Source organism: Saccopteryx bilineata, chromosome 10 (genome assembly GCF_036850765.1).
Source record: "Saccopteryx bilineata isolate mSacBil1 chromosome 10, mSacBil1_pri_phased_curated, whole genome shotgun sequence".
Classification (NCBI taxonomy): Eukaryota; Metazoa; Chordata; class Mammalia; order Chiroptera; family Emballonuridae; genus Saccopteryx; species Saccopteryx bilineata.
Genome location: NC_089499.1, coordinates 75,028,687 through 75,055,532, shown reverse-complemented (window position 1 = coordinate 75,055,532; position 26,846 = coordinate 75,028,687). Strand labels below are relative to the sequence as shown.

The 26,846-nt window shown below is 43.6% G+C and overlaps 1 protein-coding gene across 1 annotated transcript; it reads right to left on the bottom strand.

Annotated features, from left to right (window-relative positions):
- Nucleotides 1-7,848: 7,848 nt before the first annotated feature.
- Nucleotides 7,849-26,247, bottom strand: PSMD6 (proteasome 26S subunit, non-ATPase 6). The gene is made up of 8 exons (XM_066244519.1): nt 26,018-26,247; nt 25,228-25,433; nt 21,747-21,892; nt 21,273-21,492; nt 21,053-21,161; nt 16,037-16,205; nt 8,199-8,276; nt 7,849-8,055 (listed from the first exon to the last, which is right to left on the bottom strand). Exons 1-8 carry the CDS (start codon nt 26,160-26,162, stop codon nt 7,959-7,961), a joined length of 1,170 nt encoding a protein of 389 aa, XP_066100616.1. The 5' UTR covers nt 26,163-26,247; the 3' UTR covers nt 7,849-7,958.
- Nucleotides 26,248-26,846: the final 599 nt, after the last annotated feature.

Genomic DNA, 26,846 nt, shown 5'->3' with positions numbered 1-26,846 from the left:
ACCTGGGTCCTCGGCATTCCAGGCGGACGCTCTATCCACTGCGCCACCTCCTGGTCAGGCTGTTTCACTTTTAGATGGAAGTGAATGAGTTCATAAAGGTAGTTATTAGACCTGACTTATTATTATGTTAAAATAATGCTTATCTAGCTGAGTGCCTGATGTGCCATGCAGTGCACCTTCAGGCATGTTATATGATGCTGGCAGGTAGCACTGCCAGGCTGTGAATTCTGGGCTGTCATGTCAATGGTTCTTACCTTTTTGTTTTGTTTTGTTTTTGTTTGTTTGCTTTAAGAATTCCACTGGATCTTTAGTCAAGTAGGAGTAAATACCTACTTTAAAAAAATCTGCAGTTTGCTCTGGCCAGTTAGCTCAGTCAGTTAGAGCATTGTCTTGAGTCACTGAGGTTGCCGGTTCAATGCCTGGTCAGGGCACATACAGGAAGCAACCAATGAATGCATAAATAAGTGGAACAACAAACAAATGCTTCCATTTCTCTCTGTCTTTCTCTTTCTCCCTCCCTTTCTGTCTCTCTAAAATCAATCAATCAAAAAGATCTGTTCCCAGGGTAAAGGGAACAGGTAAAAAAAAAATAAGAGCCTGACCAGGCAGTGGCGCAGTGGATAGAGCATCAGACTGGGATACCAAGGACCCAGGTTCGAGACCCTGAGGTCACCAGCTTGAGCACAGGCTCATCTGGTTTGAGCAAAAGCTTACCAGCTTGGACCCAAGATCACTGGCTCGAGCAAGGGGTTACTTGGTCTGCTGAAGGCCCGCAATCAAGGCACATATGAGAGGCAATCAATGAACAACTAAGGTGTCGCAATGCACAACGAAAAACTAATGATTGATGCTTCTCATCTCTCCGTTCCTGTCTGTCTGTCCCTGTCTATCTCTCTCTCTGTCTCTGTAAAAAAAAAAATCATCCAATGAGTGTATAAATAAGTTGAACAATAAATCAATGTTTAAAAAAAAAGAAGAAACTTTATATTTGCCCCTCCCCCATAAGTTTTCCAAACTGGTTGTAGCTAGGCCAAAGGGTTCAGAAGTGTTTGAATTTAAAGGTCTCTTTATACAGAGAAACTGCTGGCATTGTGTTGGATAAATAAGTTTGTAAAATCTGATTTTTATGCTCACTTTGTTAAAAATGGCCACTGCTCATGTGATGGTGCTGCCACGTGATAGTGCTGATTGCCTTTCTGCTTGGGAAAGGGCTTGGTTATGCTAATGTGTGCTGGAGGAGGGATTTTCATGCCGATAAGGTTTAAAAGGAGCTAGGAGGCCATTTTGGGGGAGACCATGTTGTTGCAGGGAGAAGAGGCCACATGGTTGCAGGAGAAGAAGAAGCCAAGATGGAGGCATGCAGATGGGGAAAAAGAAGTGGGTGAGGCTACCTAGTGGGGCCTTTGATTCTAGGAAAACTCGGAAAAGATTCTCCTGGTTGTGGTACCGGAGACTGTGTGAGTGGGTTTTGGTGCCCGAGTGTTTGTTTTTACTCTCTTGCTGAGTGTGAGGCTAGAATTAAAGAAAATGGCCCACCAATTCTTGGCTCTGTAGTTTCATTACCATCTGTCTGAATCAAATGGGAACCTGCACCTGAATGACAGCCGCCACGGTGGCTGCGACTACTGGGCCTACACATTCTTAATCAATGAAGAATTATATCCAACAAGCCTTTCTTCTCAGTCCCAAACGTAGTCTGAGAAAGCACATTCTGATTGTAGCAATGACAGGTCAACACGGAGTCCCACTTACACAGTACCTGTTGGCTTTATATTTCTATTTCCTCCCCTGGGAAAGGGCCACATGTGGCACAGCTGCACAGCTCAAAGCTGACATTTCTCCCTAGTGTAGAACGTCCCTCCTGCATCACTGAATTCACACTTGATGAATAGAAATCAGTGTGTGGGCCCTGGCCGGTTGGCTCAGTGGTAGGGTGTTGGCCTGGCGTGCAGGAATCCTGGGTTTGATTCCCGGCCAGGACACACAGGAGAAGCGTTCATCTGCTTCTCCATCCCTCCCCCTCTCCTTCCTCTCTGTCTCTCTCTTCTGCAGCCAAGGCTCCATTGGAGCAAAGTTGGCCCGGGCACTGAGGGTGGCTCTATGGCCTCTGCCTCAGGCGCTAGAATGGCTCTGGTTGCAGCGGAGCATCGCCCCAGATGGGCAGAGCATCACCCCCTGGTGGGCATGCCGGGTGGATCCCGGTCAGGCGCATGCGGGAGTCTGTCTAACTGTCTCCCCATTTCCAACTTCAGAAAAATACAAAAAAAAAAAAAAAAAAAATCAGAACTATGCACTTGATTTGTTGATCACTAATCTATCAATTACTACCAATGCTTGGTTAGGTTACTAAGGACTAATTGTATTCAGTCATAAAATCATACTTGTACTGCAGTGTTCTGTGTTCAGGGAACAAAGAGTCTAGGTATCCTTTTAGTCATTTGATCAGGTAAGTTTAGGTGCAGATACTTAGGCCTGCTAATTAGTAAATTAGAAATTAACAAAAACTATTCTAATATAGGAAATAGATTACTGTAATTTGGCATATCTTTTAAATATTTATCTCAGTGAATAAAATTAACGCACACATTTTACTAAGAGAAATTGGCATTACTGCTTTAAAAATAATCACAAGCTAGGGCCCTGGCCGGTTGGCTCAATGGTAGATCGTTGGCCCGGTGTGTGGAAGCCCCGAATTCAATTCCCAGTCAGGGCACACAGGAGAAGTGCCCATCTGCTTCTCCACCCCTCCCCCTCTCCTTCCTTTCTGTCTCTTCCTCTCCTGCAGCTAAGGCTCATTGGAGCAAAGTTGGCCTGAGTGCTAGGACGGCTCCATGGCCTCCGCCTCAGGCGCTAGAATGGCTCTGGTTGAAACGGAGCAATGCCTCAGATGGGCAGAAAATCGCCCCCTAGTGGGCCTGCCGGGTGGGTCCTGCTCGGGCAAATGTGGGAGTACATCTCTCTGCCTCCCCGCTTCTAATTTCAGAAAAATACAAAAAAAAAAAAAAATCACAAACCTGACCTGTGGTGGCACAGTGGATAGAGCACTGACCTGGAATGCTGAGGTGGCCAGTTTGCAACCCTGAGCTTGCCCAGTCAAGGCATGTATGACAAGCAACCAGTGAACAGCTAGAGTGAAGCAGCTACTTCTCATTCCACCCTCCCACCCCCATAAAATCAATCAATAAATTTTTTTTTTTAAATCACAAAAGCTCATTCATTCCAGTGACTCCATTTCATACTAGGATAGTGTATTAAGCATTAGACTGTTTATAAAAGTGACAAGAGGCCCTGGCCAGTTGGCTCAGCGGTAGAGCGTCGGCCTGGCATGCGAGGGACCCGGGTTCGATTCCCAGCCAGGGCACATAGGAGAAGTGCCCATTTGCTTCTCCACCCCTTCTCCCCTCCTTCCTCTCTGTCTCTCTTCCCCTCCCGCAGCCAAGGCTCCATTGGAGCAAAGATGGCCCGGGCGCTGGGGATGGCTCCTTGGCCTCTGCCCCAGGCGCTAGAGTGGCTCTGGTTGAGGCAGAGCGATGCCCCAGAGGGGCAGAGCATCGCCCCCTGGTGGGCAGAGCGTCGCCCCTGGTAGGCGTGCCGGGTGGATCCCGGTTGGGCGCATGCGGGAGTCTGTCTGACTGTCTCTCCCCATTTCCAGCTTCAGAAAAATACAAAAAAAAAGAAAAAGTGACAAGAGAAGTTTCTAGCTTTGACTTTAAAAAATTCACCAATATTGAAAGGAACTCAACACAATGAAGTGTTTTAGCTCTATCTGACTTAGCAAATAAAAAATCATTTTAATGATAATCATATTTTCATATTGTGCCCTTAATGACTAAAACCAGAAAATTAAGTCAGGACTTTTAAAAAAAAAGAAACAAGCTATGTAAATGGAAGCTAACAGATGTAGAAGGACAAGAATTCTTTGGCTAGAGGTCTCCTAGGTGATTGACGCAGGAGGCCTAGCCATCAATTGCACACGCACAGGATGGGGAGTCCTGTGGGGACATCAAACTCAGCTGCAGCTGGGGCCCGCAGGCCTGGAATGGGGGCAGGGCAGGTTCAAGACTACACACTGGAGAACACACGTAGCCATTTCGCTCGACTGAGAATGGAAACCCAGAGTAAGCCTCATCTGTCCATTTTTCTAGAGTTGGGGTAGCTGTGACCATAGGTGACCAGTTTGCAAATTTGTAGTATCAGGAAACTTGGCACCCTGACTTGCTCTAGTTCTCAGCCTTCTGTACCCCTAGCCATTGAAAATAAGGGTCTGGACGAAAGTTCCTTGACAGGCCTTTTATCAGGTTTCAAATACTCTACTGGCCAAAATGCAGAGGACCAGAGTTTGAAGTTAGCATTATCTAGTCTCACTATACAACGTAAGTTTGTTTTTAAAAAATCAATTTAATAAGATCAAATATTTAAAAATTCTAAAATTCTTGGTTTATCTTATACAACTTGGCTTAGGTGGCCTTAGTCATTTTATGTGACAGCTTTCTACTAACACTCATATGAATGCACTAAGAAATGCAGCTAATGTACTGTTCGTTAGCTTGTAGTGTTTTCACCTAAATGAACCTCCTAAGCCTGGTTTCTACTCTCCCAGTGAGGAAGGAGGCTCAGAGGCAAAGGCTGATGTCGGACTGCTGCTGCGAGTGAGGCTTGGACCTGATTTGTTCTCCTGGCTTCTGTACCCTGTGTTCATTTAAAAAGAGGGTTTTTGGATTTCAATTTTATTTTTTGCCTCCAAACTGTTACTTTGAGACTTAACAGTATTCCACTTGGATCTGTAATTATAGAATGTCTCTTGAGCAGTATATGTATTAAAAATTACACATAGGCCTGACCAGGCGGTGGCACAGTGGATAGAGCGTCAGACTGGGATGCGGAAGACCCAGGTTTGAGACCCCGAGGTCACCAGCTTGAGCGTGGGCTCATCTGGTTTGAGCAAAAATTCACCAGCTTGGACCCAAGGTCGCTGGCTCCAGCAAGGGGTTACTCAGTCTGCTGAAGGCCTGGTCAAGGCACATATGAGAAAGCAATCAATGAACAACTAAGGTGTCTCAATGCGCAACAAAAAACTGATTGACGCTTCTCATCTCTCCGTTCCTGTCTGTCTGCCCCTGTCTATCCCTCACTCTGACTCTGTAAAAAAATAAAATAAAAATAATTAAAAAAAATTACACATAGGACTAAACATGGAGAATATTCACCAAAATGTTAACAGTAGCTATCTCAGCACTGTAGAATTTCAAGGCTGCTTGGGTTTCTTTTGCAATAAGCATGTATTTTTCAGAAAAAGAAAAAATGGACTCCCACTCTTCCAAATCATTTTTTGTTTTTTGTTGGGTTGTTTTTACTGAGAGAGGGACAGACAGAAAGGGAGATAAGCATCAAATCATACTTTCAGCACCTTAGTTGTTCATTGATTGCTTTCTCATATGTGCCTTGACCAGGGAGCTATAGAAGACTGAGTGGCCCCTTGCTCAAGCCAGCGACCTTGGGCTCCAGTCAGCACCCATGGGGTCATGTCTATGATCCCATGCTCAAGCCAGCAACCCTGCACTTAAACCAGTGACCTCAGGGTTTCAAAGTTGGATCCTCAGCATCCCAGGCTGACATTATCCACTGCGCCACCACCTGGTCAGGATCAAAATTGTATTTACTTCATCATAAGGTAAGTTATTCTACTTGACTTACCAGCAGTCTTGTTTTGTTTCCCCATCTTGCACTGGGAATGGATGGCATGTCTTGTCTCTTTCAGAAGTGTGTGACTTCCCTCTCCTCTAGATGGAAAAGTCACTCCATGATCAGTTCAAGTGGTTTTATAGGTAGGGGTTGAGGGAAGGGGTTATTTCATGAACTGACACTTTAATCCTACTTTATTCCCCTCTAGAATGAACTGCAATGAGTCAAATTGCTTTAAAAAATTCTAAATCTTAAATGGACACAAGGAGCACAGGGCATTCACAATGACTGCAGTTTAACAGACACCACTGGGTCCCGGGATCATCGGTTTTGTTGAGGGTACTTATAATTTGGTCAATTCATAATTTACAAGTGATCATTGTGAATAAGGTTTTATAACTCAGCAGTTATAAATCTGTAAATGTGGCTGACCAGGCAGTGGCACAGTAGAGTGTCGGACTGGAATGCAGAGACCCAGGTTGAAAGCCCCGAGGTTGCTGGCTTGAGCACGGCCTCGCCAGCTTGAATGCGGGGTTGCTGGCCAGAGCGTGGGATGACAGACATGATCCCAAGGTCACTGGCTTGCGCAAGGGGTCACTTGGTCTGCTGGAGCCCCCCAGTCAAGGCACATATGAGAAAGCAATGAACTACGGTGCCGCAAAGAATTGATGTTTCTCATCTCTCTGTTCCTGTCACAAAAATAAATTTAAAAATTCCATAAATGCGTTCTCAAATGCTTTGGGCATATCCAGCATCTCAACAGCCCCCTGCCCACCATACAGTACCTCAGACACCACTTTTCCAAGCACAGCTCTGGTCACTCTGCTGCCCTTGGCAAATAACCAGCGGCCCCTTTCAGTACAAAGGGATGACAGCTGCTGTCCTGATTTTGAAGGTGATGCATCTACGACTTCATCGTCTCCTCTGCAACAGGGCAGGGTTTCCTATTATTAGTCCTAATTTACTCAACTTTTTATCATAAATGAATGGTGTTGTCAATTAACATTGTTTTCTCCTTTTATTTTTTTAAGGTTTGATTTTAAAGAGAGAAAAGTGGGGTAGTAGCAGGAAGCATCAGCTCATAGTAGTTGCTTCTCAGATGTGTCTTGACCAGGAAAGCCTGGGGTTTTGAACTGGTGACCTCAGGGTTCCACGTCAGTGCTCTGTCCACTGTGCCACCACAGGTCAGGCTTCTCTAATATTTTAATGAACCATTCCTATCGGCATATAAACATACTCTCTTAAAAAACATATATCTCTCCCCTTCCTTTTACAGTAAAATGTCATTCTCTTACCTCTACCAAAACTTTTGTTCAGGTCACCATTCAAAAAACCTAGGCTCGTCCTTGCTCATTGTCTCATCCTTCCTCCCACTCTTTCAGCACACCGAGCTGCCTCTGTGCCCCACTATCTGGCACACACTCCAGCTGAGTGCCATAGTGACACAAGGTCAAACTGGGCCACTACTCTGCTTACAGCCCCCAACAACTTCCTTTCTTCCCCTAGATATTTGTACCGTCTCTTTAACTGTCACCCCACAGATGCCTTCGTTCTGTGACTCCCATAGAAGATGGTCCCTTATGCCCTATTTCAGCCTGTCTCCTTTAGCAGGTTTTACATTTCTTTATTCATAGCACTAATCCCCACCTGACTCACTGAGTTTATATTCTAATTGGGGGGGGGGGGGTCGAGATCAAGGGACAGCTTTGTTGTCCTCATTGCTATTACTGTGGTCCTTTGCCAATGTCCATGTAGGTTTCCCACACCCATGTTCATTGAGCTCATTCTGGAATCCAGGGTAGGTCAGCCTCCTACAGTAACTTCCCATCTCTATGGTTACTGTTGTTGAGGGAAAGCTTATGATATATGTATCTTCTGTCTTTTGTGCTAAGTGGGAGATACTGTATAATTTTGACCTACAATAAATATATAGTGTGTATTGTTCTTTCCAAACTTGAGGAGGCTTGAAGGTAAGAAATAATGGGTTTGTATTAATTATCTCTATTTTACTGTTGAGGCAGTCCCGTGTTTAACTCGGGTACTATAGCCTCTGAATGTAACCCATTATACCATAAACCAGAGATGTTGAAATGACATAAAAGTAACATTGCTTTAACATTACTGGACCCCATGCTAATGTATGTGTGTTTAAGGAAAAAACTGACAGAAACAACGCAGTATTTATTCTGTACAGCTGAACCGGGCACCCAGTGAAGGAAGCGATAAAAATTCCAATGATTATCTCCAAAGGAAGCCCTCTCTCTGTTCACATGGTTTCACATATTGATTACTCTGGAAAGTTTCTGAACTCTGTTCAGCAGCAGATCTCCTTTCTTGATAGTTTCCTGGTACTGCCAGTTCTTGCTGTCAGGTCTGTAAGTACATTCAAGAAAAACATGAATTATTTACCAGTTGCATTACTCTGTACCAACCATTAACCTACTTCTAAAAGAAGGCACTTAGGAATGTCCCTTATTCTGGGGAGTCTTACAAATGACAACCAAACTTAAACGCACCTGTTGGTTTCCACTATTTCATTCACTTTATCTATTTTGCAGTGTAGTCTCCCAGCAGCAATAAATCTGGAGAGTTCCCTAATTGAGAGAAAAGAGCCTTTAGCATTAGTCTTATAGAGGAGTGCACTCAATACATGGTTCAATGGTCTTTCAAGGTAACATTCGCTTTCTTCATGACTGAGCACTGCACAGACAGCTGTTGAAATCTGGTGTACTGCAGGATTTTCCCAAAAAGGAAGCCGTCTCCTAGAATGAACATGACTCTGGAGGTTCATAGTCAGAAACAGCACAGATGTCAAAGAAGTGCTCAGAGATGAACACTGAGTTAGGAAAAAACCTAAGAAAAATAAGATTTATTGTGGGGTTGAGGGCAGTTAGTAAACTGCCCAGTTTCCTTCAACTTAACTGGTAAAGAGCAGGTAACACGAAGGGGAAAAAAGAATAATATGCTACAATAATTTAGGACCAGGGATGTGTTAATCTGTTATAAATGTGAAAAAGGTATTTATGAGCATCCATAATCCAGTCCTGAACCAAACCTCATAATTAAGACAGCTATTTAAACAACATGGTTATTACACAAATATCTCGAAAACTAGCACCAATAGTCAAATTCTCCTAAGACAGTCCAGTCTACCACCTTACAACATGGGAAGAGCAGATGCTGAGTAAGGCACAAAAGCTACATGAAGACAGCTTGATGATGCTAGGAAAAAGAATACATGGAAAGGACTCCTTCCTTTAAAATAGTCTATCTGTATCAGAATTGTGTTAAATTCAGAAATTCATACAGTGAGTCCTCTGGATCAAGAAAAATCAGATTTCAAATAAAAATTATGTAACAAGATTCCTCTCCCAGATACTAAAATAATTTTTTAAAATAATTTTTATGTTTGGACTTCTATTTTTAGGTTTTATTCATTTTTAGAGAGAGGAGAGAGAAAGAGAGAAGGGGGAGGAGCAGGAAGCATCAACTCCCAGGCAAACCCAGGGTTTCAAACTGGCAACCTCAGCGTTCTGGGTCGATACTTTATCTACTGCGCCACCACAGGTCAGGCGATACTAAAATATCTTGATCCAAGCACCCAAATACCAACAGAAAAGAAACACCAACTTACAACTCTAAATCTTAAGAATTAAATTTCTACCAAAAATGCCAATGCAGATCAATGGAGAAAGGTTGGCTTAATAAATAGTGTTGAGGGAGCCTACAAAACCACACAAGAAAAATGGGGAAGTTTGATTATGAAAAGAGAATTTCTGCATAGGAAATGACCACCAAAACCAAGTCAAAAACTAAGAGAGAATGTGTATGAAAATACTAAAATCAGACAAATGACTCATTAAAATACGGGGAAAGGGTATACATAAAAAAGATAAACTTCACTCATACAACTGGAAATTGGAGCTACAATGAAATGCCACCATACTGGGCAGAACTGTCTATTGAGGAAGGTCAGAGGCAAACACCATGGCCTCATACTTACAGAAGAGCAAGCAGTACAATTAGATGACAAAACGTGTAGAACTGTGCTTTGACTTGTACTTTATAAAGAGACAATCTAGTTGCCATGGTCAGTCACTGGCAAAAAACCCACTATGCCATGAATTAAGTTATGCTGTTGAAGATTTTAGGTAAGAGGTTATCCTAAATTAGCAAAAACAGTAACATGTTTATACAGCATGCTCTATTTCTACACTCTCAAAGTATATTTGCTCCAATTGCTACAATGTCCATTGCTTCTTCCAATTACTAGTTTTTGAGTTGCGTACCACAGTGGTTTTCACTTGCTGGTCCACACCCCGCTTCAGTCTGTGAAACAGTTAACCACCTGATGCTGTATGAAGATTATATAGACCAGTGGGTGAAAACCACTGATGGAACTGAGTGGCTTTAAGTAAAACTTAAAAAATACCGATATTGTTTCTAAACTCACTTATATTCATACTGCAGGTAGAGGTGAACATCTAGACCAGTGGTCCCCAACCTATTTTGGGCCATGGACCGGTTTAATGTCAGAAAATATTGGGTTGGGGAATAAGATCGTAGCGTTTTTATATTTTCTTTTATTTCACAACGATTTGTTTGCTGTTTGGCAAAGGGTAAGTATTCATTCGATAAAACTCTTTCTGCTCTACAAAACTATGTTAATTGTATTTTTGAGTTATTTAATTTTTTATTAGTTTTGAGGCTTAGAAATGGAATACCCAGGAGGCAAAAATCAACATTTTCGACACCTGCTCTTCTTTGCTTTTCATCGAGGTCAAAAAGCTGCCGAAGCAGCCCGGGACATTTGCAACGTGTATGGAGAAGGTGTCATAGGTGAGTCTACAGCACGGAAATGGTTTGCAAAGTTCAAAAATGGCGACTTTGACGTCGATGACACGTCTCGCAGCGGAAGGCCTTCTGAATTCGATGAAGAACATCTCAAATCACTTTTGAAGGAGAACGGTCGCCAAACCAGTTGTGAATTGGCGGAAAAAATGAACTGCGATCATAAAACGATTCTCAATCACCTTCATTCAATGGGATTTACCGAAAAACTGGAAGCCTGGGTGCCTCACGAGCTCAACGAAAAAAACAAAGAAAGTCGCCTTCAAATTGCTTCTTAGCATCTCGCCCGCCATCGAGCAACACGCGGTCATAAACAGCGCTTTTTGTACCGAATCATCACGGGAGATGAGAAATGGTGCCTATACATCAATATGAAGCAAAGAAATGAGTGGGTGGCTCCAGGAGATACGCCAAAGCCGAGAGTCAAGCGGACCTTCATCCAAAGAAGATCATGATATGTGTTTGGTGGGACTGGGAGGGCATGGTGCACTGGGAAATGCTCGAAAAGAATGCCACGGTCAACAAGGAGCTAGCTCTACATTGCCCAGCTACACCGTGTGAATGAGGCTATTCGACTGAAAAGACCTGATCGACATGGTCAAGCCATACTCCTTCACAACAACGCCAGGCCCCATGTTGCACAAGTCGTCAAAGCCGCACTCCAAGAGCTCGAATGGGAGGTCTTTCAGCATCCGCCATATTCTCCGGACCTTGCACCGACCGATTACCATCTTTTCCGCTCCCTGTCAAACCATATGAAGGGCATTACCTTCGATATCAAAGAGGTCCTTAAAAACTGGCTCAATAACTTCTTTGACACCAGACTAGGCGATTTTTGGCAGAACAGCATCAACAAATTGGTCAAGAGCTGGGAAGAGGTTGTAAACAGCAACGGCGAATATATAATTGATTAACTTATTGATATAATTATTGTTTTTTGTTTAAATAAAAGTCTTCGGTAAAAACGCTACGAACTTATTCCCCAACCCAATATTTTCACGAACCGACCTTTAGGGTGGGACGGATAAATGTATCATGTGACCGAGACAAGTGTCAAGAGTGAGTCTTAAGACGAATGTAACAGAGGGAATCTGGTCATTTTTTAAAAGTAAAACATTGTTCAGACTTAAATATAAATAAAACAGAAATAATGTAAGTTATTTTTTCTTTCTCTGCGGACCAGTACCAAATGGCCCACGGACCGGTACTGGTCAGGGGATTGGGGACCACTGATCTAGACTACAGCTGCTAAATCCATTTACAACTCTTACTCTGAGACTGAAGTACACAGAAAAGATTACACAATCAAGTTGAATCATCATCAGCTTTCTTAGTCCTACCCAAATCTACAGAAAAGGGAAGAAAACCTCCAAAGAAGAATCTTGGTGTTCTGACTTAGGAACGAGACACCAGGCAGCAAGACACAGAGAAATACACTGGCTGTGACGGACAGCACACTCGGACTCAGGAAGAGCCTCTGCCGCACTCGGCCCTTCTGGCTCTGCGGCCTGACTGCCAACACCCAAGCTGACAGCTGGGCAGCTTCTTTCCATCCCATTCTCAGCAGACTAGCTCAGGGGCCAATGAAGACCTCGAAGAGATTCCAACTCCTTAGTGTGGCCCTGAAGACCCTGCTTTAGATCTGACCTGGTCCTCTTCCACGCTTTCCACGCTCGTCTCAGGGGACTTCCAGCACACCCCACCACACACTCCCTCCAGGTCAGCTAGGCCAATCGTTTTTCAGACATGTCCCTCAATTTTTTTGTGCTATTTCTTCTATCTGGGAAGCCCATATTTTTATCCCATCACATCCTATAAAAATCCTAAATATACAATGATATCCAGTCTAAATGCCCATAAGAAAGCAGCTCCTTTCCCCTCATCATATCCTATAAAAATCCTAAATATGCAGTGACACACAATCTAAATGTCCACAGGAAGCAGATGTGTCCATTCTGGATCAAATACTCCAAGTTATGTTCGTTCTGAAATCCGTGTGCCAGGAGTAATCTGGGCATAGCTTCCTTTCTGGTTACAACATCAAAGTTTAACTCCCAACACCCTAAGATGGCACTGAAGTCCCATTCCCCGCTTTAGATCCAAACACCTTTTTATCCTATCCCTATGTACTAACAAACACATCCCAGGATTACTCATCTTCCCCGCCTCTGCTTTGCTCCAAGCCTTCCACATAGTGCCTCACACACAGACGTCCAGTAATGATGAACTGAGTATTCATGGAATAAACAGAACCTCAAGAATACACAGGCACCTCAAGTTTCAAACAAAAGACCCACCAACAAAATTGTGGAACAGCCCATGGACATGATTTCTAATCTATGTCAATAGAAGTAATGTTTATTCAATTAATAGCCCCTTCCCCTTTCCAACAGTATCTTACTGAGTAAGGAAGTAGAAACAGGAGACTGATGTAGAATTACTGTTCAAATTTACCAAGCCCATTTTTAAAAAGGATTAATAAAAGGAAAAAAAAAGTTTTCAAGGAGGAAAAAAAGAATCCATGAAAACCCAGACTTGAAGCAAGTATCAGAAATTGACAACAATGCCTTTCTAAGTAATAATTAAGGTCAAGTAGCACAACCTTTGTCTCTAGAAGTGGTCTAAGAAAATGAAGGGAAAACTAAACAATTCAAATACCATCTGCCTTGAAATGTGCTGCCTGCCTTGAATTCCAGTGTCGTTGTGATGACAACATTGCAGTGTGTCTAAATAGCACTGTCCTGCTTCAGATGTTAAAAATTTGAGCTTCATTTTGCCCCCAATTAGTGCCACTTTATCACCTCCACATGTCAGTTAAGAAACTGAGGAAGGGACAAAACCTGATCAAAGCCACACAGCTTTTCAGTGGCAGAGTCACAATGCTAACAGACCAACCCTGCTTTCTCATGCAATTGACACTCCACTGATTCATGAAAGCCACTCACAACGGCCATCCCCATCCTAGTGACCTGGGTGGTTACCAGTCGGATCTCACAGACTAGTTAACTCAAAAATGAAACACCAAAACCAGCCTAGGGAGACCAGCTTTCTACTGTGGTAAGGGTAACTTTTAAAACAGAAAAATTGGCCCTGGCCGGTTGGCTCAGCGGTAGAGCGTCGGCCTAGCGCGCGGAGGACCCGGGTTCGATTCCCGGCCAGGGCACACAGGAGAAGCGCCCATTTGCTTCTCCACCCCTCCGCCGCGCTTTCCTCTCTGTCTCTCTCTTCCCCTCCCGCAGCCAAGGCTCCATTGGAGCAGAGATGGCCCGGGCGCTGGGCATGGCTCTGTGGCCTCTGCCTCAGGCGCTAGAGTGGCTCTGGTCGCAATATGGCGACGCCCAGGATGGGCAGAGCATCGCCCCCTGGGGGGCAGAGCACCGCCCCTGGTGGGCGGGCCGGGTGGATCCCGGTCGGGCACATGCGGGAGTCTGTCTGACTGTCTCTCCCTGTTTCCAGCTTCAGAAAAATGAAAAAAAAAAACAAAAAACAAACCCAGAAAAATTACTATCACTGCCCCTTTTCTTTGAAGAAAGAGAATGAGAGAATCTCTGATGATGGCTCCTAGGTGTGGGTTACACTTAAAATCTGTGCAATTCATTGAACTCAATACAAACAAGCCCATAAACACTGACATACATGCTAAAAGTGTTTAGGGGTAAAATGAATGGGCATCTGAAACTTACTTTGAAGTAGTTAAAAAATAATATGAACAGATGTGTGATAAAGCAAATATAACAAAATGTTAATTATAGAATCAAGGATATATGGGAATTCACTGTGTAATTCCTCAGAATTTTCTACATGTTTGAAATTTTTCATGAAATAATACACCGCTAAAAAGAAAATGGTGAAATGCAACTTCACTTAAAATAACTATATAAACACTTTTTTCATTGTTAGCCCCTGAAAATGTCTCAAACATTTAAAAGACTTATGTTTGGGACCAGGCGGTGGCACAGTGGATAGAGCGTCAAACTGGGATGGGGAGGACCCAGGTTCAAGACCCCAAGGTTGCCAGTTAGAGCGCAGGCTCATCTGGTTTGAGCAAAGCTCACCAGCTTGAGCCCAAGGTCGCTGGCTCGAGCAAGAAGTCACTTAGTCTGCTGAAGGCCCGTGGTTAAGGCACATATGAGAAATCAATCAATGAACACCTAAGGAGCTGCAACGAAGAATTGATGTTTCTCATCTCTCTCCCTTCCTGTCTGTCTGTCCCTCTCTCTGACTGTCTCTGCCACAAAAAAAAAAAAAAAAAAAAAAAAAGCAGAAGACTTATGTCTTATGTTTGGGACCCACTGATCTTGATACCAAATGGACAGCACATTCTGAATGTCTGATTCTCAACTCCACTCCCACAATGCTCATCCAAGCCAACATTAACATATCCATGAGCTACTGAACAGACCACCGGTCCCTTCCTTCTCTTGGTCCGTGAGAGAACCGCATGCAATCACATCACTCCCATGCTTAAAGTTCTCCAGTGGCTCCCACAGCACCTAGACTAGAACCCCAGCTCCACACCAGGGCCTGCCAGGCCCCACACGAACTCTCTGACAGCTGCCCTCGCCCCCATCACCACTAGGCCGCAGCCACACACAGCCTTCTATTCCATTTTATTATCTCTGCAGGCTCGCTTCTATCTGAAATTACCATATATATTTGTGTGCTTACTTGCCATCTCAGCTCTACAACTACAATAAAAGTCCACAGGGATCAAAAACAATGCCAACCACACTGTAATGATTTAGGGCAGGGGTCAGGAACCTATCTGACTCGCAAGCCAGATGTGGCTCTTTTGATGGCTGCATCTGGCTCGCAGGCAAATCTTAAAAAAAAAAAAAATGTTAAAAATATAAAACATTCTCATGTATTACAATCCATTCATTTCCTACCGCTCATGTTCATGGTTGCAGGTGGCTGGAGCCAATCACAGCTGTCCTCCAGGACAACACCAAATTTTTATTGGATAATGCGTCACGTACATGGGTCATTGTATGGCTCTCATGGAATTACATTTTAAAATATGTGGTGTGTTCATGGCTCTCAGTCAAAAACGTTCCCAACCCCTGGTTTAGACAGTATCTGACGAATCACTCAATCAAGGACCACAAGCCCCATATTTAACTACCAGTGTGACCAGAATTACAGCAGCAACCTAAAAGCTGAAAGGCGTTACCAGAGGAAATACGACCTAACATGAAGTATGAGGCAGAGATCTAAGCCTCCTTCCCACCAGGCAGTGTGGACCAGAGAAGGGGCAGAAGACCACTCTGATAACTGGTCTGATACCTTTTGCAAAATCACTTATCCTCTCTACAACTCTGTTACTAGAAGGGGCACATCATGAAGGTAGAGATGATAGCTATAACTGTTCTGATAATCTTAAAAAAAGTCTTAAGTTTTTTTTTTTATAATTGAGGGAAACAATGTAAACAAAGAAAATGTACAAATTCACACATTAACAGGTAACTTTAAAACATAAAATAATGAGGTCATTTAAACTTACTGGTCAATGAATTCCACGCCAACACCAAAGGCTTCTGCCATATACCCAAGGGTTAACGACCTGTATGACTCCAGCAGCTGGCTGTAGGCATGAATTCTCATTTCTCTCACGTAGTAGCGGTAATGCGGAGCAAAGAGCCAGTCCTTCTTCATTTCCTGTTCCACTACAGCTGCAATGAATAAAATGACAAATTATAAGCCTCTCCCTTTCAGATAGACCAACCAGAGGACATACTATATTTATAACATAGAATTAATAGCCCATATGTATAAAGAGCTCTTTTAAGTCAAAAAGAAAAAGATGAATTGAACAGTAAAATCTACACAGGATATTAATGAGCAATCCACACAAGTACAAACTATTCTACTGAATAACTACTACTGATATATATCACGGCTCTAAACACTGAGGCTATGGCAGTAAACCAACAGACACGACCCCTGCTGCCACAGAAACGCAATGTCTAACAGCAGAGAGATGGACAAAGACGCTCCCAGAGACTATGTAGGGAGTGACGTAGGGAGTGTGAGCAGGCCGCCCCTGGACTGGGGCAGAGAGGGAAGACCTCCCAGAGGATCCAGCCAAGCACAGAGAAGGCACAGAGCAGTGACAAGCCACGCCTGGCACAGGAAAAGCCTGGCGAAGCTCACGATTCCAAAGAGGGCCCAGCCGGACAGCTCTCTTGGTTGGGGCATCGGCCTGAAGTGCAGAGGTTTCTGGTTTGATCCTGGGTGAGGGCACATACAAGAATGGATTGATGTTCCTTTCTCTCCCTTCCTCTCTGGCTAAAATCAATAAATTAAAAAAAAATTTAAAAAGAAAAAAGAGAATCCAAGGAGGAAGATTCAGAAAGTAAGCGAGAGAACAGACTCAAGAATAAACTTATGTTTCTGGCTTGAACAAGACTGAAATCCCTGGAGAAGCAGCAGACTCAGTTTTGGTTTTGGAGGTGTTTCTATGTGGGGGCGGGGGCCGCGGGGAACTGATGCGTTCTTCTGGCAGTATTCGAGTGTATTTACCTATTAGACATTGAGTGAAGAGGTCAAGGAGACGGTCTGGCACGAGTCTGCTGCTCAATGGAAGTCAGAGGCTGGAGACGGGGATTTGCGAACCACTCTCATCCAGATTATTTGATGACAGAATAAAGACAGAAAAGGGCAATGACTAAATCTAGGGCAGTCAGTACTGAGAGGTCTGACAAGGATGAAGCCATGAAGTCATGGCAGGAGCCACAGAATGGCCAACAACAAAGCAGACAAGAGACCACCACAGTGTGACAACGTGGAGGTCAACCGCACTCAACGTGAGCTGATGCTCACTCTCCTTAACAGAATACGTAAGTACCAAATCTGTCAGACACATTAAACTAACACAGTGCTTTATGTCAATCACATCTCAATACACTGGAAAAAAATATGCCCCTCAAAAGCCATGGAATAGGACAGAGGAAAAATGTTTGCTGGTGAGGCAGGGTCACAGCCATAAGCCCAGCATAAAACATCTTCCATTTTTTACATGCCGTTTAAAAGATTAAAAAGTTCAATTAAAAAACTACTCTTGGTAAAAAAAACACAAAAAAACAATAAAATTACTTTTATTCTCTCAAACTGGCTAAGAGTATGGAAAGAAGGGGACAGATCCTCTCACATGACATTCAAGTGAGAGAAGTAGACACTGTGTTCATGTAACTGGCACAATACATCTGGAGGGCAGCGGTGACCAAGAGAAAATGTATTCACCTACTGAAAAATTCATTTTCTTAAATTCTGTCCTAAGGAAATAAGCAGAAGTTGAAAAGATGAATTGTAAACAAGTGTTCAAAACAAGATTGCTTGTGCCCTGGCCGGTTGGCTCAGTGGTAGAGCATCAGCCTGGCGTACAAGAGTCCCGGGTTCGATTCCCAGCCAGGCACACAGGAGAAGCGCCCATCTGCTTCTCCACCCCTCCCCCTCTCTTTCCTCTCTGTCTCTCCCTTCCCCTCCCACAGCCAAGGCTCCACTGGAGCAAAGCTGGCCCGGGCGCTGAGGATGGCTCTGTGGCCTCTGCCTCAGGCACTAGAATGGCTCTGATTGCAACAGAGCGATGTCCCAGATGGGCAGAGCATCGCCCCCTGGTGGGCGTGCCGGGTGGATCCTGGTCAGGTCGGGCACATGCGAGAATCTGTCTGACTACCTCCCCACTTCCAACTTCAGAAAAATACAAAAAAACAAAACATAAAAAGATTGCTTGTAAGAGGGAAAAATTGGAAACACAATTTTTTATCAGCAGAGGATAAAGTATGGCATATCTAATACAATGAAATACTAAGAAATCCTTAAAATAAATGAAGGCTCCCAGGCACACCGCCTGTTTGATTTGCCACTACATATTCTTAGTGCCTGGTACATGACAGACACTTAACACGACTGACTCAGTCAACAGCTGTTTGCATAGTGACATGAAAAGGTAAACACATTACATCTACTTAAAAAACATGTAGAATACATCCATATGTTTAAAGGTGTTTCACATATCTCTGTATATTATTGTCCCTGAAAGACACACCTGCAACCTGCTAACAGCAGTTGACTTTAGCAAGTTAGAAAGGCCTTTGTCTTCCACGTATGCATAGAACCTTGGTATTTTGTATTGTTCTTTGTATTTTAAAGTACACATACAGTGTGTGTGGATTTGGGGACAGTTTTATTTCTAATCTTTAAAAACAATCAGATATTACCTAAAAAAGATGCTATTTCCTTCTCCATATGAAATATTTTAAAGCATACAGTCTATGAACATTTGGAGAAGCAAACAGTCTTACAAAACCAAATAAACCCTAGTGACTCACTATACTAAAACAGAGAATAACTAATACACATAATGATGACCCTGTCATGTATAACTATCCTATTCATTTGAAATATCTGGGAAATGTATAAAATTGGTAGATACAAAGTTGCACCCAAAGGTGTTGAAATAAAAGGCTGCTAATAGCAGTGGGCAGGGTGGGAGGAGGTTAGTGCCCTCACCACTCAGTGGTTTCCAAAAGCCATCAATATCATTACACTAACATGCCCCTCCTTTTTCTCTTAAATTACTGATTTAATTAATGCAATGAACACAGAGCACTCAGTAACGCACCAGGCTGTGCTGGTGCCAGGGTCACCACCAACATAAGAAAAGCATAACATCTGCCCCCAAGAACTCTAGTTAGCAGAAGAGATAAACAATATGCTAAGTTAAAAAAAATGGGGCATATGGCCAATAAGCACACAAAAAAATTGCTCAAAATCATTTGTTGTAAGAGAAATGCCAATTAAAAAATCACAAGATATGCCCTGACTGGTTGGCTCAGTGGTAGAGCATCGGGCCGGCGTGTCGAAGTCCCGGGTTCAATTCCTGGCCACGGCACATAGGAAAAGCACCCATCTGATTCTCCACTCTTCCCCCTCTCCCTTCTCTCTATCTCTCCTCCCCTCCTGCAGCCAAGGCTCCATTGGAGCAAAGTTGGCCCAAGCGCTGAGGATGGCTCCATGGCCTCCACCTCAGGTGCTAGAATGGCTCCAGTTGCAATGGAGCAGCGGCCCAGATGGGCAGAGCATCATCCCCTGGTCTCAAACCTGGGTCCTCGGCATCCCAGTCTGACGCTCTACTCACTGTGCCAACGCCCGGTCAGGCTACAGTATATTTCTAATAGCCAAAAACTGGAGATAGGCCACATACCCATCAACTATTGAATGATAGATAAAATGTGGTATGTCCATTCAATAACTACCATTCAGCCATAAAAACTAAACAAAGTACTGATGCCATACATGCTACAACTGGGTGACCGGTGGAAGCACTGTGCTAAGTGAAAAAAGCCACATTAGAAATGTCCAGAAGCAAATCCAGAGGTAGAAACGTCAGCGGTTGCCAGGGACTAGGGGAGGAAGGGAGAGTAACAGCTCATGCGTATGTGTTTCTTTTTGCGGTTACGAAAATATTCTAGAATTGGTGATCATGGTTGCACAACCTTGTCCATCTACTAAAACTGCTAAATTATACTATAAAATGGTGAATTTTATGGTATATCATTTATACGTAAATAAAAAAGAGGAAGGGGTATAAAATAAGAGCTCCAGGAATGCAAAGGTTTCTGTTCTCACTGCAGAGAGGAAAGCTGCACATCTGAGCAGTAATGGGCCCAAACCCACTCAAACAATCATCATTTGGAGTGCCTCTCACCCCAATTGTTCTGAATGCTACCCATTTAACCAAACACTTTCAGAAATTTCACATACTACCTTTGGCCATCACTGTATGTCAGTGCCAAGTTATTTAAGTTATAGGAAAAACAGGAGAGACCCCTGGGTTGACTTGATCCAAATTAGTTCCTTTATCATTTTAGCAATTCATGCTCACCAGTAGGAACCCAAATGGCCCGCTGGGAAGGGGTGAGGACAGGAAGAGAATAAGCAAGTTCATGTAGGTAGGTTACTGTATACTAGCTTTGGAGAACCATTGCAAGTATTTTCAACAGATTATTTTCTCATCCTACAGCCCTTGAAAATGATCTGCAAATCAGCACAAAGACTTAGCTACTTCATACAAAATAACAAATTGTTCAATTCAAGGCTCAGTTCATATCTATCCAGTAGGAGAGTCAGGATTCCATCACATCTTTCTCCATAAAACTCAATATTCACAAGCACTTGCTCCCTCTGGGGTCTCGCAAACTTCCTCAGCAAAGGTCCTGACACAATTTTTAGCCATTGAGAAGCATTAGGTCCCTGGCACATGTTCTTCCTTTTTCTTTTAACAATCCTCTTAAATGTAAGCATTAATCTTACCTCCTGTGCCGTATAAAAACAGGTCAGTCAGCTAACCCCCCTCTAAACAAATACAGGCAAAAAATTATTCACCCATACTGATTAAAGACCTACAGCTATTTCCACACTATTTTTTTCCTGTACATGAAGTCGTCTTAGGTTCTCTGCCAAAAGGACTGGGAATAAGATGAAGACAGATCATGCAAACGAGTAACTCTCTCCTTACCTAGTGACTGGAAGAAGACCGAGTAGCGGCATTCGTAGAGTGAGAACAGGTACTGCCGCACGGCTGGCAGGCTGTGCAGCACTTCAAGAATCTCTGCTCCCTTAATAACCTAGGGTTCAAAACGAAACCAAACAAATGTATGCTTAATGACCTTTGTGGATTTAAGTTAGAAAAACATGAAATCATCTTTAAATACGAACATTACAGATTCAGCCATTACCTTTTCCCGGAGATCGGGTCTTTCTAAGGCAATCATGCTGACATAGACAGTGTAGGTCACGAAGGTTTTATAATCCATGAGCTCGTAGGATGTAAATGTGGAAACAGTGTCAAGGAAGAGCTCCGCCGCCTGCTTGAAATCCCGAATGGCCACACAGTAAAGACCCTGATAGACTTTCAGGCGGTTCCTCCTGTCCCAGTCTCCCCCTTCCTCTATTAAACTATAAAATAAAAATAAGTAAGGTCATAATCTAGAAATAGGCAAAGTCACTTTTTACAAGTTTTGTGTTATTTTCAAAAAGAAAACAACTTTTAAGAACTCGAACCAAAAGAATATTTAAAGATAGTTCACTAAATATAGAAATTATTTGACCAAATTTGGTATTATAGCAAGAAGAAAACATATTTATTACACTAATCTCTTATTTATAGCATCATAATTTAGAGGGAATATATCCCCACTGCTAGCAAGTACCTTTTGGCCTTTTCTGTGTTTCGTGTGATGAGGTCATTATCCATGTAAAATAAACCAATCCTAAGGAGATAGAACACAATATCCAGTCGGTGACCCAGAGCCACAGTTTTGTCGTATGTCTTGCGAAAAGCTGACAGAGCACCCTCCTATCAAGAGAACCAAACCAAGAGGTGAGAAGATTGAAAGGTTCAGAAGCTATCGGCTGTCTGGGATTTTCTCAACAGGGATGAGGGGATGGGGTGGGGTAGTAAAGGGAAGAGTAGAGATGAAACAAGATGGCCACAAACTGATAATTGTTGAAGCTGGGTGATAATCACACAGCGGTTTATTATACTATTCTCTTCATTTGCATAAATTACATCAGATATACCCAAGCATATACTTATATTTTATCTAGAAAACAATGTAAGAAAAGATGCTCAATTTATTCACAATTGTTTCTATATTCTTTTCCCCACATATTCATTATTTTTCTCTTTAACAATTATAATACACTATTTTTTTTAAGATTTTATTTATTCATTATAGAGAGGGGGTGAGGGGGGGGGGAGGAGCAGGAAGCATCAACTCCCATATGTGCCTTGACCAGGCAAGCCCAGGGTTTTGAACCAGCAACCTCAGCGTTTCCAGGTTGACGCTTTATCCACTGCGCCACCACAGGTCAGGCCTATAATACACTACTTTAAAATCATTCGTTTCACTTAAAGGATAATGGAAATTTTATCTTAGTCACTATTATAATCCAACTAAGAATTTAAATGTGCAATTCTATCTCAAAGCATTGTGGAATAAAATGTTTCTCCATTGCTTTAAAACACGAACATGGATAAAATCATGTGTTTACACTTGGTATTTTCTATTAATACTATGTGTCTGACTTTGTTTTATGCAATTAATTACAGCTCAAAATTATAAAAATAACTGGCAGGACAGTAATGGGCACACCCAGCAGTCAGATCCTGGTTTCTAAATACTATCTCCCACTAAAAGAAATCAGGGATCCTAGGAAAAACAAGTGACTCCAGATTTGGAGAGAAAAAACAGGTGAGCCTGTGACAAATGCTGTATGATTAATGAGATCATGTCAAAAGGACAAAAAGCCTTCTTGCAGGAGCTTCCACTACAAATATGTAATAAACTAAGCACCATAAAGACTAATAATTATAATCAGTAGTAACAGTCAATAGTAAAAAATCATTGTCCATTATCTACTAATTATAAATAAAATCTTTTAAAAAGAGTCAACAGAAGGAAAAGAAAAGCTGTTCTTTTTAGAACAACTCAACTTGAAAAACATACAATAGTAGAAAATCACCAATTAAGAACCTTGATATTGACTCAAGCATGCTTTCCATTGAACTTCATCAACACCTGAATCAAAAGCTTTAAGTTTCTCAATCATGCATCCTCTTTAAAACCAACCACATATACACAACTGAGAAAACCACACAAACCATTAGCTTTTAAAATGTTTTATATTTTCCAAATTTTTACCATGACCAAATCTTAAATTTATAATCAGAAGAAAACTTGTTTCAAATTTAACATTTAAACACTTTGTGCCAGGTACTGTCTAAGTAAGCTCTTTATCTCTATCTTTACTTCTCCTGAGTAGAATAATCATTATCCGTACTTTACAGATGAGGAAACTGCGGGTCCAGTAAACTGTAACTGCTGAAACGGGAAACAACCTTTCTGACCCAGGGAGCCACAATATATATTAATTTTTTATATTAATGACATGCCATCTGTCAGCTAAATACTTTGGATATAGTGCTTAATATGAAGGACATTCAAAGCCCATCCTCTTAATCACTATTACACAACTGCTAAGTTTTTAAAAAATTTAAGGATCCAATACTGTCAGGTAACCCTCTCACACACTGAAAGTGGGCTATCAATTGGGTTGGCTGCTGTGTGGAAGAACTTGCCACACGTAGAAGGTAAAAACTGCTCCTTGTTCAGCATTGGCCGGTTGGCTCAGTGGTAGAGCATCGGCCCGGTGTGTGGATGTCCGGGGTCCATTCCTGGTCAGGGCACATAGGAGAAGTGACCATCTGCTTCTCCACCCTTCCCCTTTCCCCTTCTTTCTCTCTTTCTCTCTCCTCCTCCTCCTCCTCCTCTCACAGTCATGGCTTGATTGGTTCGAGTGCAGTGGCCCGGGTGCTGAGGATGACTCCATGGAGCTTCTGCCTCAGGTGCTAAAAATAGGTAGGCTGCCAGCGTGGGCCCAGGTGGGCAGAACATCAGCCCCGGATGGGGTTGCCGGGTGGATCCCCGTTGGGGTGCATGCAGCAGTCTATCTCCCCTTCTCTCACTTGGAAAAGGGAAAAAAATTTTTGTTCCTTGTTTCAGCATTTCACAGAATATACCCTAGAGAAACATTAGCATATAGGCACAAGGCGGAAAATACAAGCATGTTTTTTCACCAGCAGCTTGTAATAGCAAAAACAGCTGAAAACACCACACGTCTATCAATAACTGAAGAGCTAAGTAAACTATACACAGCTCTGCAATGGACTATTAGGTAACCGTCAACCAGAATGAGCAAGATTTATGTACATGATGCTTAACGAAAAAAGTAAACAGGACAATAAGAATACATCAGTTATTTTTACACCTACCTAATCTCTACAGATATATATAGCTACCTATAAATGTACAGTAAAAAAACTGAAAAGGTTACCTTTGAGGAGGTACAGAATAAAAAAGATCAAATAGAGTTTAACAATAACTATAATGTTTCAGTTTCTTGTAAGGAACCTACTACTTGTGTAAAAAATTATTTTTAAGATGCACTAGAACCAATGCTTCCTAACCAAGATATGTGAGAAAAGTGAACTACTGAGAATAATTCCAATTTTGTAAAAGCAGTAAAAATAAATAAATAAATAAAAGTCTCTGCTTGGTCACTATGCTTTTAATGGTATGAAGAGAGATGGGGAAATACACCCCTGCCTGCTGTTTGTGGGGCAGGTGACCGAAAGAGTTTAGCAAGACTACTAACTTTTTCTTTACACATAGTTATACTTACTCGCTACTTTAGAGAAGCATGTTAGGAAGTTGATTTTTTAAATCAGACATTATTAACGTACAAAGTGCCCCGTCTAGACGAGACTATACCAGGGGTCCCCAAACTTTTTACACAGGGGGCCAGTTCACTGTCCCTCAGACTGTTGGAGAGCCAGACTATAAAAAAACTATGAACAAATCCCTATGCACACTGCATATATCTTATTTTACAGTAAAAAAACAAAACGGGAACAAATACAATATTTAAAATAAAGAACAAGTAAATTTAAATCAACAAACTGACCAGTATTTCAATGGGAACTATGCTCCTCTCACTGACCACCAATGAAAGAAGTGCTCCTTCTGGAAGTGCGGCGGGGGCCGGAGAAATGGCCTCAGGGGGCCGCAGTTTGGGGACCCCTGCTACACACTGTCCAGGACACAATGCGGGGCCGCCACCTCTCCTCACCTTATCGCCTATCCGGCACAGGTACTCCGCCTTCGCCATCATTGCATCACGGATTTCGCTCTCTCCGAGATTCTTCTCTGCATCTTCCAGCTCCTCGTCCAAGCGTTTCAACTCTTCTTCGTTTGCCTTCTTCATCTTATTGAGCAGGTCCACGTCCATCTGCCAGTCAAGGGATTTACACAGGGCCTCGTAGTAAGGAGCCATGTCTGGGAACCAAAAAGAGAGCCCTATGAATGGGGCACCGCAGCACCCTAAAGTCGGTCTCCCACCCACGACCAGGGAGGCATGGGCCGCGCTCAGGAGAGGGCTGGGCACCGGCTGTGGGCACATCTGCACAAGGGCTCGTCCTGGCCCAGCCAGCCTCTGCCAGGGCCGGGTGGAGGACCACCCCGGGCCGGCCTCCGCATGGCGTGTGTCCCAAGACCACCTTCCAGCACGGGAAGGGGTGAGCTTGTCCGCACACCCACTGAGACGCGCCTGTCAGCGTCCGCAGGCCGGTGCTGCGGGTCTCTGCGCGGACCACAACCCCCGCGCAGGGCTGCCCCAGCCCGGGGCCGTCACCACGGCAGGAAGCGAGCCCTGCTCCGGCCCCGCACGGGACGCCGCCCGCAGCGACGCCGCCCGCCGAGAGCACGACTGGGGCTCCCGAAGGCGTCTCTTCAAAGGAGGAGCCTGAGGCTCTGAGAAGCCAGGCCTGGCCTCGGGGACCCGCGAGCGGGGAAGACCCCCGCAGGCCCCGGAGCGCGGGCGGGCCAGGCCCAGGCCGCTGACTCGACAAGCGCGCTCTCACTGTTATCGCGGACCGCAGCCATGAGCTCGTCGCGCACAGCCGCGTCCCCGCGGTGCTCCGGGAGGCTGAGCAGGAAGCGCAGCTGCGCGATGCGCAGGTCGGGGTTCTTTGGTAGACCCTCTTCCTCCAGGTTCTCCAGCGGCATCTTGGCGACGACTGCAGCAGCTCCGCGTAGACGGCAACTCAGCGGAGAACCACGGCGGCGGCGGCGGAAGCGGGAGGAGTTGGCGAGTGCGCCCTGTCGTCGCCAGCCCGGCTTCCGGCCCCGGTGTCACCTCCAGCAGCAGCGACCCCTGCTGGACACCTCCGGGGACGCCTCACCCGACCCGAGTCCAGGCGCCCCCACTCAGTCGGTTGTCGCTTTGTCTGGCTCTCTAACTCTGAAGTTCGGTTTCGTGAACCTCTTTCTCCTTCCTTTTTTAGTTATTTTACTTTTTATTCCGTTTGTAACTGATAGGAGTTGACGATCTTTTGAAAATTTTGAAAATACAACAACAAAAATAAAAATTAGTACTACAATTTGTTGAGTCCTTCCTTACTCTTGGGTCATTTTCTTTTCTGTGCATCATCCTATTTTAATCCTCTCAATACCAGGAGGTAGTTCTATCAGCCTATTTTGCAGATAAGAAAACTGACGCACAAAGAGGTTGGGGAACATGATCAACCAAGCTTAGATAACAGCTATATAGCAATGCCTGAATAAAAACTATCTGTACTTATAAAGCCCGTGTTCTTTCTGCTATTCTAAGAAAACGACACTCAGAATTCCAGCCCTAATACAACAGCATCGTCGTGTTTCTTATGCATAATTTCAATCACTGCTTGCCTA

What these genes read in the sequence shown, in the direction of transcription:
- PSMD6 (XM_066244519.1), bottom strand. Translation starts at nt 26,162, where the DNA reads ATGCCGCTGGAGAACCTGGAGGAAGAGGGTCTACCAAAGAACCCCGAC. An exon ending in GGTCTTCTTCCAGTCACTAG is followed by an intron (nt 16,206 to 21,052) that starts GTAAGGAGAGAG and finishes TATTCATTGCAG; the next exon opens with CTGTAGTGGAACAGGAAATG. An exon ending in GAAATAGTGGAAACCAACAG is followed by an intron (nt 8,056 to 8,198) that starts GTGCGTTTAAGT and finishes ATGTACTTACAG; the next exon opens with ACCTGACAGCAAGAACTGGC.